Source organism: Dermochelys coriacea, chromosome 21 (assembly GCF_009764565.3).
Source record: "Dermochelys coriacea isolate rDerCor1 chromosome 21, rDerCor1.pri.v4, whole genome shotgun sequence".
Lineage (NCBI taxonomy): Eukaryota > Metazoa > Chordata > Testudines > Dermochelyidae > Dermochelys > Dermochelys coriacea.
Genome location: NC_050088.1, coordinates 1,010,011 through 1,026,189, shown reverse-complemented (window position 1 = coordinate 1,026,189; position 16,179 = coordinate 1,010,011). Strand labels below are relative to the sequence as shown.

At 47.8% G+C, this 16,179-nt stretch overlaps 1 protein-coding gene across 1 annotated transcript in view; it reads right to left on the bottom strand.

Annotated features, from left to right (window-relative positions):
• The window catches only part of SYT6 (synaptotagmin 6), an 88,698-nt gene extending 73,081 nt beyond the window's left edge, over nucleotides 1-15,617 (bottom strand). The window contains exon 1 of the mRNA XM_038379998.2: nucleotides 15,059-15,617. Coding sequence (XP_038235926.1) covers nucleotides 15,059-15,212 — 154 coding nt within the window. The 5' untranslated portion in view covers nucleotides 15,213-15,617. The remainder of the gene's footprint in view (nucleotides 1-15,058) is intronic.
• Nucleotides 15,618-16,179: the final 562 nt, after the last annotated feature.

Genomic DNA, 16,179 nt, shown 5'->3' with positions numbered 1-16,179 from the left:
CGTGAGCTACAGCTCATGCATCCGATGAAGTGAGCTGTAGCTCACGAAAGCTTATGCTCTAATAAATTTGTTAGTCTCTAAGGTGCCACAAGTACTCCTTTTCTTTTTGCGAATACAGACTAACACGGCTGCTACTCTGAAAGAAGGCAGATTCACCTTGTGACTCAGCAAGGTATGCAGGGACATGCCTATGGACAGAACTCTGAGGTTTTTCCATGCCATGTGATGGGACAAAGAAAGCAGAGTCCACACGGTAAGAAAATATAAAAAGCTGCTGCAGCTCCTGCATCTTGTCTTCAATCCTGCTCCATACCTCTGGAGGAACTTTGCTACAAATGTAAGCTCTACGCAAAAGACTGATGACCCATCCCAGCCATGGATGTACTCCAGAGACTTGACTTGAACCTGCAGTTTATTCTATCACTGCTACAAGCCTGAACCAAGAACTTTGCCATTACTGTATGTAATTGATTCCATTTAACCAATTCTAGCTCTCATCTTATTGTTTTCCTTTTATGAATAAACCTTTAGATTTTAGATTCTAAATCGGCAACAGCGTGATTTGTGGGTAAGATCTAACTTGTTTATTGACCTAGGTCTGAGGCTTGGTCCTTTGGGATCGAGAAAACCTTTTTTCTTTTACTGGGGTATTGGTTTTCATAACCATTTGTTCCCATAATGAGTGGCACTGCTGGGGATACTGGGAAACTGGAGTGTCTAAGGGAATTGCTTGTGTGACTTGTGGTTAGCCAGTGGGGTAAAACCAAAGTCTTCTCTGTCTGGCTGGTTTGGTCTTCCTTGGTGTGCACAGAAACCCCAACCTTGGGCAGTAACTGCCCAGCTTGAAGCAATTTGTCCTGAATTGGCACTCACAGTTGGGTCCCACCAGAACCAGCATCATTACAACATGTCACCAAAACTGTTCTGCCCCACTGCCGAGCCAAGAGACAGCCTGCTGGGTCCCACAGCGGGGGGGAGGGGAAGTGCCTTGCAGTCCCAGTAGGCTGGAGGAGTCACCCAAGAGCATCCCCACAGCTCTGCCTTTAACTCCGTTTGAGTGCATGGGCTGCAGCGCAGCAACAGCTCGTACTCCTGGACTACACCCTCCACTCATTATCAAGGCAAGGGAACTCTATGCCAACTCGCTTGGTTATCCCACTGACCTGGGCTCTGGGCTGGACAAGGTGCTCATGCTCTTGTCTGGCACGGAGCTTTCCTGCAGAAGCGCTCAGGACAAGGCTGGATTGTGGGTGGAATCAGGGTCTCCTCATTCCCACGGTCAGGCTCTGGGGCTCATGTTTCTGATCAGATCTGACTTGGGGGGAGACAAGGCATCATCCACACACTTGCATGATGCAACGCACTGGGGTCACAGGACTCATTGAGGGAGCCCCAGAGATTTGCACAGGAGTGATCCTAGGCTGAGCATCAGGAAAAGCAGCCTGTGTGAGAGCACTATTAGACCATGGGGCAGGCTCCCCAGGGAAGGGGTGAAAGCCCCACAGCTTGGAACAAAACAGCCTCTCAAGCCTCCCATCCCATGATGGGGCAAGGCTGGAACTATGTCCTGAGGGCGCCCTCTCTTGGCAAAGCTCCAAAGGACACATGGCTGTTTCTGCTCTCAATCGCTCCCCTGGCACGGGGTATCCAGGAAGGAGGCAGTTTGGCTCCAGGTGGGTTTAGGTCACCACTGAAGTCCCGCTCTTGATTATCGGACCTGACTCCCTAATGGCACTAGTTGTGGCTGTGTGCTGGTTGTCAGTGGGCAGGATTGAACTGGGGACCTCTGGAGCTTAGTGCATGGGCCTCTACAGCATGAGCTAAAATCAATTCACTCTTAGCTAAGGCTGTAGAGCAGACTCATTTAACTCTCTCTTTAAGTGGTCTCAGATGGGACAGAAGGTGTGTGGGTTACACTAAGACTCACCCCAGCATGTGACTGACAAAGCCTCTTTACAGGCTGCAGAGAAGGATACCCCAGCCCAGCTCTGTGCAAGGGGCCAGTGCTTCTCTTGGCCCCAGCTCCCTGCTCCGGACACCCGGCATCGCCCGGCCTTGGTAATGCAGCAATTATGGAAACCATCTCTCTTTGGTAGAGAGGCTCAGGAGCTGACTTCAGGCTCAGCTGTGGGATCGAGAACTCTCCACTCCAGCTCTGCACGGCTGGCTCCTGTTGTTAGATGCTGCTGTAGTTTCTATTAGCTTGTAGCAAAGGCGGAGCTCTTTAGCCCCTAGAATGTACTACACAGCAGCAGCTCTCGCAGGCAGGACTGTCTGATCCTGGAGATTTATATGCAGATGCCAAGCTTCCTTTGCCTTTTCTAATTAGCTCTGTGGCTCTGTGCCATGCACCGTAACACCCCAGCAAAATAAACCTTTTAACCAGAGACCAGATTCAGCCCTTCAGGTGATTCTGGGGCAGATGCTTGCCCACAGCTGATAGACGAACTACACTGCACATAGAAAGGTGCATTCAAGTGGGGTTTGGAGGTGTTGACCGAAGACTGTATTTCAATAGTAAATACATTTCCTTGCATCAGCTGCAAACATGGATGGAAAATCAGAATTATAATTTACAATACAGGAGGCATCAGGACATTGGAATTTCTATGCAATTACTACTCAGACAGGATCAGACACCCTGGATTTTCTGTCCTAATGATGTTTCCGGTGGTATGTAAAGAACTGAGATCTTGGCAGCCTGCCTGTAGTCTTTGCTGCACAGTTTCCTCAGATGTTGTCAAACACTAGCATACTGTACCATAACAAATTGAATTAAATTTCAAGGTGGCCCTAATTAGCATACACAGCTTCCAAATGCTTAACACTCCCCGGAGAGTAACTTCATCTTTGCATCCCGTCTACAATTTCATTCACAATAGCTCCAAATCTCCCCCACCTCAGCCCCACAAGGATGCCATTTTGCAATGTGTAAGTCTAATTAAAGACACTGCATGGTGCAGAGAGGATGAAGTGAGCTGTAGCTCACGAAAGCTTATGCTCAAATAAATTTGTTAGTCTCTTTAAGGTGCCACAAGTACTCCTTTTCTTTTTGCGAATACAGACTAACATGGCTGCTACTCTGAAACATATCTCCCCCTGAACAACTACTATTCATTAGTGACTGTTAGATTAGTGAGTTCATCAACGTGAAATGATGACATCTATTGCAGACAAGTCTTGTGTTTACACAATTCCCAGGTAGAAAGAGCACCAATCATTGCTTCTGACAAGAAGGAAGAGGAAAAATATCAAACTGGACAAGGAAAGCTGCCAAAATTGTAAGAAGAAAACAAGGGTTTCTCAGGAAAAAAATGAAATTCCACCTAAATATGTGAACAGTGAGAAAATGAACAGGGATAAAAAAGCAAGCAGTGGTTAAGCTATAAAGTTAAATGAAGAATTGTATCAGGCAATGAGATCCACTGCTGGTTTTGGTGATGTTTATGTATCTCTCACTGATACATACACACATGTTGGAATGTGTGCATAGCCGGCATGAAAGTGCAGCATACACTACACTGAGACTAGTTTAACAAGCAAAAGATGTCAAGCACAAACAAACATCTACAAATAGAAAATCACTAACTTCCCAGTTTCATTTTGCCCGACAGTGGAGACGAGGATAAAAAGGGTTTGCTCTGATCTGAAGTAGTTAAAAGCACATGCTTGGTATCAACACAATCTAGGCAAAATATTTGAAAGCAAAAGAAAATGCTTCAGAAACAAAACCGCTGAGGCAAACTGTGCTAATGCAGAGGAAGGATTAGCATTACGTTTAGAAAGGCAACCAAAATTAAGAAAGCAACTTTGGAAGTGTAGACTTACCAACCAGGCTTCTGTTCCTGAGCCCAATTCCTAGCCACCTTCAGCAGCCCACTCCAAACACACAATTTACACTAGCAGAGATCTGGCTGGCTGTTTCTATGGAGTTTTAGATTCTGATTCCTAACTATGTATGAGGCTACTGCAGCTGCACTGGAATAGGCTCCGAGGTACACAAAAAAGTCTACAAACACGATCAGCCTCACTGTACGGCTTCAGGAGTGATTCAACCAACAACAATCAGCCAAATCTAAACCCACATCTGTGCCGAGGGATGCTACCAACACACGCACACCATAAGGCTCTGTGTGTGCATGGTATTTACATGTGCAAACACACTACACAAATATAGCTACATATATAGGTACACACACAAATACAAACATTCATGTGTGAATAGATGATTTAATTATTGTTTCTATCTGCATGTCTCTGTTTTGTAGGTTTAATATTCTTTTACTATAGTTTGATTAAAGATGTAACCTGCAAATGTAATACACCCTACATTTGAACCTGGAACCTTCAACATCAAAAGAGAGCCCTCTATTATTTGAACTAAAGGAATAACTCCATCAGCTAGCAGTAGGCTCTTATTCTAAACGTGGACTAGCCACTAAAAGGGAATGCAACATACATTCTTACAATGTTGTTACACAATGTGTAGATAAAGTAGGTGTCTGTCCCTGTGTCTCCCCTGTCAGCTCTTTGTCCCTACATGCTACTCCTCACCTGCGTGGCCACTAGAGGTGGAATTATAAGCAAGGAATATCTTTGCTTTAGAGGATTAGGACTCACATGGCATGGCATGCTATTGTATTAATGTCTTTGTTTAAAATACATTTTTAATGATGGTTCGACTGAATCCATTATGCCCAGTGCACTAATTTAATTCACACATCTGCACTTTCAAAGAGATGCTGCTTATAGCTGCACAGCATCAGCAAGGAGTGATGTCACAATTCTGTGCAGCTTTCCCATCAGGTCTCCCTGCTACGTGTACCACCTCAAGCGGAATTTTTTCCCAACAAATTTTAGAGGCAAATTTTCCATAGAAAAACCCCAAGCAACGTCTGTGCCCAGCAAAGTCTACACAATGCAGAGAGCTGTAGTGCATGAAGAGGCAACCGCATGTCTGTATGCAGGGACCACACAGCCACAGAGCGGAGACATTCACGTGTGGGTGTTTATAATAGTTACCATTTATGAGTGTTTGTCAAGTGCCAACAGGGTGTTCCCCACTGTCCAAGGCCCGCTCCCTGCCCCCAGAGCGTGCACGGGGCACCCCCCAGGACTACACACGGGGCTACAGGTAAACAGGACTGGGCCTACATGGACAGACGACGTCTGCCAGGAACTGGGAGCTTAGCCTAGGACCTTCTGTTCTCCTTGTTTTTATGCTTTGCCCACCCTACCGTTTCCTTCATCCTCTCTCCACATTGGTATCCCAGGGGGCTGGGAAGTGTTTTAACGGCAATGACTCAGCAGGAGTGGGTTTGTGGAAGAAGTGAGTTTTGAGGCAGGTTGCGTGTGCTGTACTGAGACTATCGCCCAGCACCTGTGGTAGGGACTTATTGGGAACGATCTCAACATACCTTGAAATCATTCAGTCCTTAAACTGCAGTGCTTCCCCATGAGGCAGGGATGCATTTAACATGTGGGTAAACTGAGGCAAAAGAGTAGCTAATTTGTTTACACCGGGTCATGCCCTGCCTCAGTGCCATGGTTGGGACCAGAGCCCAGAGTCCCAGCTCTCAGCCAGCTGCTCTAACCATTACACCAGATTCCCTCTCAGAGCCAGACGTAAAACCGAGGAGTCATTGTTTGTAGGCGGCTCTCTGTTCCCTGCTCTAACCACCAGACAATGTTTTTCCCACATGAATGCCCTCCTGCCAGCCTCTAAGACACTAGCCAGTTCATAGTACCTATTTTCCATTTTATTCCACTGGGTCTCCATCCAATATTGGATCCATTTTATAATTCTCATCCCACTTTGGACTCATGCTCTCAATATCCCACTTGTCTCTCAGACCCCTTCTGACCCACCACATCCATTCGAATTGTCTGCCACGACTTTTTGCTGACCCTGCCTTCCAGTGGACAGCCCTTCTGCCAGAATGCCCCAGGCCTCTGGGCCTTGTTCCCCCAGGACATTAGGAGTGAGTCAGTAACACAATTCAGCCCTGAGGGGCAGCCTAATTCTGCAGACCAGCTGATTCCTGTCAGACTCTGAAGGAAACTCATTGTTTGTAGGCGGCCAGAGGAGCTCATTTTCATGCCACAGAAAAACAACAACATGTTGTGAAGCTGACAATGAGGACTCTGAATCCTGCACTGGCCCCTGGGAGAAGTAGGATGGCTGTGATCTAACTAGGTCTTTTCCCTCTGACGGACAGTTCAGTTAAATGAACCGAGAACCTGCCACTGCAGATTCCTGCTTCTCAAGACCCCACTGACTCCCCCACCACCACTCTCCAACACACTGGTTTTGCCCAGTCTCTCAGATGTCACACAATGCTGCAGAATCTCTAAGCAGCGGCCCAGAACATGGGCACTTTGGGCTCCCTCACAGCTCCATGGCATTTGTCTTTGGCCATTGCTGGCCCTGCTAACCTGCCCTTCCAGCTTTGTGGGGGAGGGGGATAAGGGTGTGTGTGTGTGTGAGCCAGCATTGGATTTCACTTTGCGCTTTGGACTCTAATTGATTCCTCTGCTCTTCTCCCCCAAGGGCTTCTGCTCATTTTACAGAAGGAATTTTCTGTCTCCAGGCAATAAAGCCAGTGGTACCTCCAGAGTGTGGGCCACCAGGCAAAAAGACCCCAAGTCTGCAGCCACCAACTTCATAGACTGGGGAATTCCAAACACATTGGTCAGATTACTAGCTGGATTCCATTCTTCTCTCAGGCCAGACCTGCTGCCTCCCGGCACCGGACAGGAGAGATTCCCTAAAGGAAGGAGCTGGGGTTTCTTCTGGAGAGAGCTCACTGTGATTCTCAGTCATTTACCAACTCCCATCTGAGTACCGGAGCTCTGGCCCTTGAGAAAGTAGAGTTGTTGTTATTATTTGTGTTACTGTGGTGTCCTGGAGCCCAGCCATGGAGCCGGCCCCAGTTGTGCTCAGTGCCGTACAAACACTGAACAAAACAATCTAAGTATCAAACAAGCCACAGACTGATGGGGGAGCACAAGGGATCAAGGACACAGTATTAGTCAGCATGACGGGCAGTGGTATCAGTTCGTCACTCCGAAGAGAGTTTTAAGGAGTGCTTTGAAGGAATTCCTTAGTTTTGCAGGTCTTTATGGGAGCCCCACCCCAGCGTGGGGGAAAGCATGGGAGAAAGCAGAAAGGTGCTTACTTGAATGTTATTGAACAGGCGGGTGACGGGGGCTGCCAGCATGGGCTGGTAGGAGGCAGGAGCCAAGGTCTGGAGAGTGAATTAAAGATCAGTAGGGCGAGAATAGGCAGTGAAAAGCCTCGCAAGGGAAGACAGCAGCAATGTGATGGAGAAGGAGGAGCCAGTGGAGGGATAACAAGAGAGGGGTGATGTAGCCAAAGTGACAGGCTAGGAAAATGGCCTTTGCAGCAGCATTCTGACAGTAAGGTAAGGTATCAGAGCACATTTGTCAAGGCCAGAGAAGAAGATGTTGCAGTACTCAAGATGCAAGATGATGGACAAGAGTTATGGCTGGGAGGGTGGATAGGAAAGGCTGTGTCTATGCAGGAAGAATTGGCAAGATTTAGACATAACCTAGAGGTGAGGATCTAGAGAGGTCTGGGTCGAAGGTGCTGTCCCAGGCTACAGGCCTGAATGCCAGGCAAGATGGTGGTATTGTCCACAGTGACTGAGAGACAGACAGATACAACAGCCAGGGTTTTACAACCTGAGTCTGTGCCACTATGGGGCAGCGCCTGCAGGACGCTGCAGAGCTCCTGATAGATGCTGAAATGTAGGTGCGCAGCACCATACAGGATCAGGCCCACTATTGGTTCATTGTTGCAGATACAGCATCATGTGATGCGTCTAGGTTGCAAAAAAAGGATGTGGTAATAAACAAATAAATCAATAAACACTTATTGTCAGTACAGAATCTACCTCTCAGTCTAAGAGCAGCTTGCTCAACTGCTGAGAGCAATGGGAGGGCAAGGGACCCTTCCTGCCCACAGACCAGTTCTGGAGCACTGCTCAGACTGCATTGTGGCAGGGCCAATTCTGCATACACCAACCCCCCAGGAGGGACTCATTAGCTGCCTCGGGGCGGGTACACAATCTACATTCAGCAGCTGGTATTCCAACCAACCAGTGTCCCCAGGCTGCTGTAATGCTGCAGCAAATGCATTAGACACCAGCGCACAGCTGCTTTTACTGGCAAGAAAGCAGGCGACAGAGCGATCCCAGCTGGCTGGGGTGAGGGTGGGTGGCACTGGCTTGGCACAAGCAGGTCTTTTCCAGCTCTGGTTGTGACACTGTGAAAACTCCTTTGCAAACAGAGGGTGTAACTCACAGAGGGGGATTTCGATTTAATGTAACAGCACCCAAAACTGCCTGCTCTTGACACAAGCCAACACACCCCAAATATGTCATGGGATCAGGCTACACAATGGACCCACAGCATCACAAACTACATGCGCCCCCATGCATGCCCCCGTCCTCTAGGTAAAAAACCTGGGGCCCAGTCCCAGCTGCATTTCTCCAACTAATGCCAGCAGAGTTGTGTCTCTCCCAGGGGTGAATGGCATGAAAGCAGTGTAAAGCTGGAGGGACACAGTGGGGAGGCTGGCCGGCACCTGGGCTTTGTCACACAAAGCAGGGAAGGGCGTGTAAAGGCCAGGCAAACCAGGGGGGCATGTCCCCTGCAGACAAACCCTGACAGACCAGTTCCTGGAGGAAGCTTGGGGGGGTGGGGGGGAGAAGGCAAGTGTCCCCCTGGGTGAAATGTATTCCCAGTCCCACACGCTCATGCCTGGATGCAGTTCAGCTGGCCTCTGACAGGCTTTGCCCAGAGCTACATGGCCTGCCCGGTGCATGACACATCTGCTCTCCTGTGATGGGATTTGAACATGTGGCCAGTGGCATGTCACACTTCACGCCAGCCATGTCACAGGGAATCTGACTAGAAGCACGTTGGAGCTGCAGATGGGAGCAGCTTGGGTGTGAGATACTACAGACGCCCACAGAACAGCCTCCAAACCTGCCTCACCCCAGGGTGCATCCTGCTTGTCTGCATGGTCCCCTGCAGGAGGGCACTTCAGGGAGCAATGTCAAAGTGTGAGTGAGTGCTAATTGGTCAGTGATCACATCACTCCGAGACGCCTGCCCAAAGGAAGGCGGGGCATTGTACTTCTACAATATAAGGCACACTGGCCTGCAGCAAAGCGACCCTGGAACCCTCCCTTTCTCTCAGCTGGACAATCCATTTTGCTGCAGCACAAGGGAAGCGGGCTAGGAATGAGACCCCCTTCTCCATGGAAAGCTGCACTCCATGGCAGGCATGAGGAAGCTTTATCCTACAGCCACTCGCATGATGAGAAATACACTCCGGGCTTAGTTCTCCTCCTGCCCTCTCACTGGCACAGAGCTTCCAGACAGTTCTGTAGAAGCACAACTCCTAGGCACGACAACAATACAAACAAACAATAATAATAAAGGGCGCTTCAGGCATCGGAATGGCTGAGCCTGGAGAGGTGCTGTCTTAGCTGGCAGACCTGCTATAGCTTCCCACATCCCCAGCTCAGCCAGCGTGACAATGGGCAGAAGTAAAACACCATCACACTGCATTTGCTGCTCTCTTTCTAGTAAACATTGTCACTTCCAGTCGTGTGGAGACAGCACAGCTCTCAGCCCGTATACTCTTCAGTGCGGAGACTATCTCTCACTGGCCGTCTGTCCAGCACCTAGCACAACGGGCATCAATCCCGACTCCAGAGCCATTCAAACAAACAACAATAGATATTCTGCACTTCTCTGGGGCCTGTTCCCCAGTATTTCAAAGTGTTCTGCTAACTTTAAGCCTCACACTGCTACAGTGAGATAGGTAATCCATCTATCCATCAGCTAAGGTGCTTATTACCGGGGTATCCAAGTGCTATGATAAAGATGAACTGATATTTTAGAAAAAAGAAAAGGAGTACTTGTGGCACCTTAGAGACTAACAAATTTATTAGAGCATAAGCTTTCGTGAGCTACAGCTCACTTCATTGGATGCATCCGATGAAGTGAGCTGTAGCTCACGAAAGCTTATGCTCTAATAAATTTGTTAGTCTCTAAGGTGCCACAAGTACTCCTTTTCTTTTTGCGAATACAGACTAACACGGCTGCTACTCTGAAACCTGATATTTTAGAGTTCACTTCTGCCAGCATTAAATGCGGCTGTCTTTGGGGTGAACCAAGATGAGCTGTTTAACAGCTCACAGCACCACTGCACAACAGCTTCAGACTTGAAGGGAAGCAGGATTTTCAGAGCTGCAGGGGGGATTTGAGGCAGGCAAAGCAAAGTGATGCTTTCCCCTGTTAAATTCCCATTCAGATCCCTGATTTTTCTAACTGACTTAATGATCTGTTTGCAGTATTAGCTAGCAGCAGCCTGCAGCATGCCTTTGCTGTGTAAACAACACTGCAGAATGGACTGGGAACATGCTGCAGCTGCATTTACTTCTGCACTTTGAATAGGGGAGAAATAGCTGATATATAACCCTAAGTGCATACAATGGAACAGCATCTGCTTTTATATACTGTAGCACCTTTCGCACACACCCCAAAGCACTTTAACAAAGGATCCCTGCATAAAAACCTGCTCAGCTTATCCTCGATTATTCCAGCTCATGAACTGTTTGGCAAAGGTTTCTGCCTTCACAGTTTTAGACACTGACCAGGGCAACCAGCAGCAGTTGAACAGGGTTAGGATAGGCTGGCCACTTGCTGTGTAACTGCAGTTTTGCCCAGCACACACTGCTCTCCATTGACTTATGAAAACCCATCCCAAAATCCACTCTTTCTTACAGGTCCGGTGACAAGCAGGAGCAGCCATGCAGAACAGCCATAGCTCCTAGCCTTGTAGTGTTAGTTCAGTTTTCTTTCTCAAGTCTACACAAAAGGTGCAGACTGCACTTAAACATCAGTGATGGGCACTTAGCAAATCAAAGACTGATAGATAAACAGATACAGAAACTGCAAACGCTGCTTGATTTATTCCTTGGTTAACAGATTGACCCAAACTATCAAACTCTGATAGAGAAATGGCTCCAGAGATGTTGTGATTAGAGAAAGAGTCAGTCTTGTCTCGATGACAACAGATAATGCATAAGAAAAGTCCTGCAGCTGCTGCCTCCCCATTACTGCACCAACTGTTATAATTATTCTCAAGGCTTTATCGTCTTTACCATACAATCTGCAGGCTTTTGCTTGGGGTTTGGATTTGATTCTTCACACAAGATTGTCTGGCTCAATCTGTTCTGTGCTGGATGGATAAATGACCCTATGTGGTGCAGAATAAGCAGAACTACCATTCCCCAAGTCAGAGATGGGCTAAATACCCGAGTTCATTGGGCATACACCAGAGAGGGGGCTATGTGTTCCAAGTGCAATGTGTAAACAAGAGCATCTAGAACCCAGAAGTCCGACCGGGCGTCCAGTTAGCTCAGTAGTCTCCCTCCAATAGCAGCCAGCACCACTAATGGAATAGCCCATTATGCGGCCGCGAGTCCCTAACCCCCGTCAGTTAGTGACTGGTTTATGCCTCAAATCAGGAAGGTTAATATCCCCTATAAACATTTGATCCTCTCTAACGGAACTAGATTTTCTCATTATCCATATAAATGATGGACTAATCCATTTTTAAGCTTCTCAAGCCCTTGGCTTCAGTGACACCTTGTAGTGGGGAGTTCCACAGGAGAATGTTAAACATTGTGTAAAAACATCCGTCCTTCCATCACTTTTAAATGTTATCTTTTCATTGGGTGTTCCTTGTTCTCACATAATGAGAGAGAGTAAACAGAAGAGCCCAGTTTACCCGCTCTATACCATTCCTTCATGTAAACACCTCACTAATGGGCCCCCATTCATCTTCCTTCTGACCTGCACAGTCTCTTCCTTCAGCCTCTCCTCATACAGCACTCTCCCTGCACACAGCATTTTCATTGCTCACCTCTGGACCCTTTCGCCTTGTGCTCCATCCTCATGCAGGAGAGGTGACCAGATCTGAGCCCAATATTCCAGGTGGCTGCCAACAGATTTGCTTAGCATAAGTCCCTAACGCAAAATGTGTAGCAGGCAGGCTAAGACAGTTCAGAGAGGCACTGAGGCATACTACAAATAATAAATAGTAGTAGTTGGGAGAAGTTTCTTATCAAAGTGAAGGCCCCAGACAGATTGCAGCTGCTTGTACTCAGGTCAATATGCAAATAGGCTCATTTGCTAGGCTGGAGAAGTTCTGCAGTCAGACATTCTGGAATTAGCCTACCAGCTCATCTGGGCACCAATCAGCATGCTGAATGCTCTGTAGGCATACAGATGGCCCTGGCCTGCCCCACACAGGGACCAGCGAGCAGAGGCAGTGGAAGCAGCTATTAGCATGCCCTCTGCTCAGCATGATCCTTTCCCATAGCCAGGTTCACATACATGATGTAGCTCCACTCTGAGCTAGGAACACTGCAGTGATAATCAGACAGAGTTTTTAACCCTCAAAGGAGTATAATGCTGAGAACGGTTAAAATGGGACAGGCCACTGCAAAGAAAAACTGCCTGCAGTTCTCCCTGTGTGTGGACTAATGGGGTTTTAAATGGCTGATGGATAAAGACCAGGTAGCTACGTACCACTGTAACATTAGTGACTAGAATTAACACACAGGTATGTAGCCCCAAACAGCAATAGGTTGACTGACAGATAGACACACACACACACACACACACACACACAATGGAGAGAGACTCCAGTGCAGCATGCCTGCATTACTTAACAGCGCAGATAGGATCAGCGCAAACTCTGCTCCTATGCACATGGGGAATGTGCTGGCTGCAGTGGGAAGTGGAGCAGGAGCAGCTGAGTGGAAGGTGGTGGCACCATCCTCCTGCAGGCTCTGCAGGGTCCCCCTCTGCTGTACACCCCCACCCCAGCATCTCCTATTGTTGAGAGCAAGATCTGAGAGCCCTAAGCCAGCTCATTGGACTTCCCTGGGGACACGGATGTGTTACCTTGCCTCAGGCCGAAGGACCCATTAACTCCATGCTGCCCTGCTCCAGCAGGGGGTACAGGACCTCTCTTGGCAGAGACCAGTGCCAGTCCCCAGAGTCTGCAGCTCAAATTGAGAAAATGGTGAGACTTCAGTAATTCCACTTATGGCCAAACCAGGGAAATGTAACCTTTTCCTAACAGACTCACTTCACCCCTACAGCACAGGTTTAGCCTAGGGCTTGTTTTAAACCAACAATCCTTAATACTATGCTTTACAAATACGCAGAAACTCCAATAATAGGGGTGACTAGTTAGCAATTGTGAAAAATCAGGACAGAGGGTCGGGGATAATTGAAGCCTATATAAGAAAAAGTCCCAAATATAGGGACTGTCCCTATAAAATCAGGACATCTGGTCACCCTATCCAATAAGAAGCTGTGAAATAGAGACATCAGTTCTGACTGGCATGCTAACAATGTAGAGCTAAAAGAAAAGGAGTACCGGTGGCACCTTAGAGACTAACAAATTTATTAGAGCTGTGGGCAGTAGAAAGATGTAGACAGACATGATGTCTGGCAGAGCTATCACACACAGCCTGCACAGTGCACACACACAAAACAGGAGATGGGCTATGGCATGCGACTCTCCCAGTGCCCTGTATGCTGGCACCTTACACGGGTTGTGCTGAACACAAAAGGCCCTGTTTAATAAGGCTACAATGACTGCCCTGCCAGCCTGTTCTGAGCACAGCACCAGGACCAGCCGGCAAGGCTGGCAGGATTTGAGATGTTCTGGGACAGAATGTGTTTATATAGCACCGAGCACAATGGGGGCTCAGGCACCAGCACCATGTAAGTGTTAAATAATAACACTAGTGATGCTTTTAAATATGATTGAATTGTTTAAAAGAACAAGAAACAATGTAGCAAAATACTTACCCCTCCCGGGGATCACGCCACTGGACTGAATGAATCTGGCCCAAGAAGTCTGTGAGAACTGCCTAACACAATCTGCGCAGGCTGAGTATTGGTGATGGCGGAACGTTCTCTTTAAAGATGTTAAAAGACTCTCAGCAGCTGACAGATATTGCTGAATACTGCTGGATTCTGCACTACTGCTGGATTCTGCACTTTGTGGGCAACTGGCCGCATTCCAAAAAAGGATAGTGCTCAAATACAGCATTCTAACCTCAAAAGAGGTTGCCTGGTTGATCTCCTGAACTGTGGAGGTGGGGTGCAAGGATTCCTCTGCAATGAGACGTTTAATCTAGAATCCCCTGGAATTACCATCTGACAGGCAGAGAGATCCAGGAAATTAACCTCACTTAAAGGGTGAAATACCCCTTTGCTGTTAGAGCTGCAGCACACAAGCTTAGTTCATCTCGGAAATGCCCGTGTGTCCCTCTAGTGTTAGCCAGCTGGCAAGGAAGAACTGGGGACAGATGTGAAACTAAAACTGCATTTGCTTTTGCTAGCAAACAGATACAGAAAAGTCTATTCAATGCCTCATTAGTTAAACAAATAGATTCAAGCCCTTCCTGTCCTCCTTAAATAGAGATATGGACAAACACTTCAGACCACTCTGGTCAGTGAAACCACTGCTGTGTTTACTATAAGTATCTAACTTGTCAGTACAACATGGGACTTTCACAGAAACTTTTAACAGACAAAACTTCTCTGCAGCAGGATTGTGCCTCTGTTATTTGCACTGGTAACATCCCCTCCCTCTCCAGTCCCATTCTAGCTGTCCTCACAGCTGCTAGCTCCAGAACTTCCAACTTGCAACAGGTTACTTGGAATTTCCAGACAGAACACGACAGTGGAACTACGGGATGGGGGGGGGGGGGTCAATGGCAACACATACACAGAGAGGGAGATAAATTCTGGACAGAGACCCAGTCCCTCAGCTCCTAGCTAGGGGATTATCAGTGCTGCTAGCTACACAGCTGTGCCAACTTCAGTCCCTTTGGAGATGTCACCTCCCATGCCAATCTGCCTTGGCTCTTGGTGTGCAGTAGCTCTCTTACCTACAGGAAGAGCTCAGCCCTGCAGGGCAGGGTTTACTGTACCTGGCTCCGAGATACTCAGGCTCTGGTCTGAAGGCAGGAGGAGGAACCCCCTGCAAGTGTCCAAATCCAGGCTGGGCAGGCTTTTCTTCTGGCACAGGTCAGTGACAATCCGCACTGCTTTCTGACACCGGCTGTCCTCCTTGGTGGCACTCATCTCCCAAACTGCATCCTTCACTCTCCCCCTAGCTGACTGTCTAGGAAAATCAAACTAGGGAAAGAATGTATTTATCTCCAGGAACACAATACCACCCACTCTGCCCCCAGTGCTCCTGTGATGTTCCCGGCTGCACACTGCCCCTGAGACGGCAGGGATCTGAGCCCTTCTCAGAGTTAGGACTTGACTGCCGGAGGGCAGCTTCCTGCGATCCAGCCAGTGTCTGAGTGCCTCTGAGATCAGATAGCGCTGAGCTGCCAAGGCGTGTGCCAGACTCCTACCCAATTCAGTGTGATACCTTCCATGTTACGTTTTAAAGCTGCAGCCAGAGCATTTTTTTAACCTCTTACTTGCTGCACCTTCTCTCTCAGCATGTGAGGAGACATTTCCCCTGCCTCGGTGCAAAGCTCAAATTCAAGCCCAAGAGCTTCTGTGCAGAAAAGCGAGCGTTGGAATCCTCCAACCAGAAACAGCTTGTCACCAGAAATAGCGGAAAGCCGGGAGTGTGCTGCACACTGCTTCCAATTGCAGAGAGCAATACACAGAAAGAAACAGGTTTTATTTACTGGCTTTTGCCAGTACTAATGTACCAGGCTATGGACAGCGATAGGGACTGCAGCCATTGTTGTGTTGTGTAATTAGATGATTTTTTTAATGTATGATGGTGTAATTTAACAGATAGGTCATGCCGCATGACAGAGCTACTCTGTTTAATAGAAAACACATTTGTTAGGCATGAGCAAAGAAGCAGATCACATAATGGGATAATTACAATTATCATCAGCAGAATCATTTCTTGCTGCTTCTGGAGAGGAGCAGTAGTGCAAATATAAATGAAGGTGCTGGATAGAAAAGCAGAGTTAAGCTGGCTGGTGTGCTAAGCTGCCATTTCATGGCAGAATAGGAAGTGTGTCTGAATGCATGCCACTTTACTTGTCCTGTCCGGTAATTACTTGCTGCAGCTCTC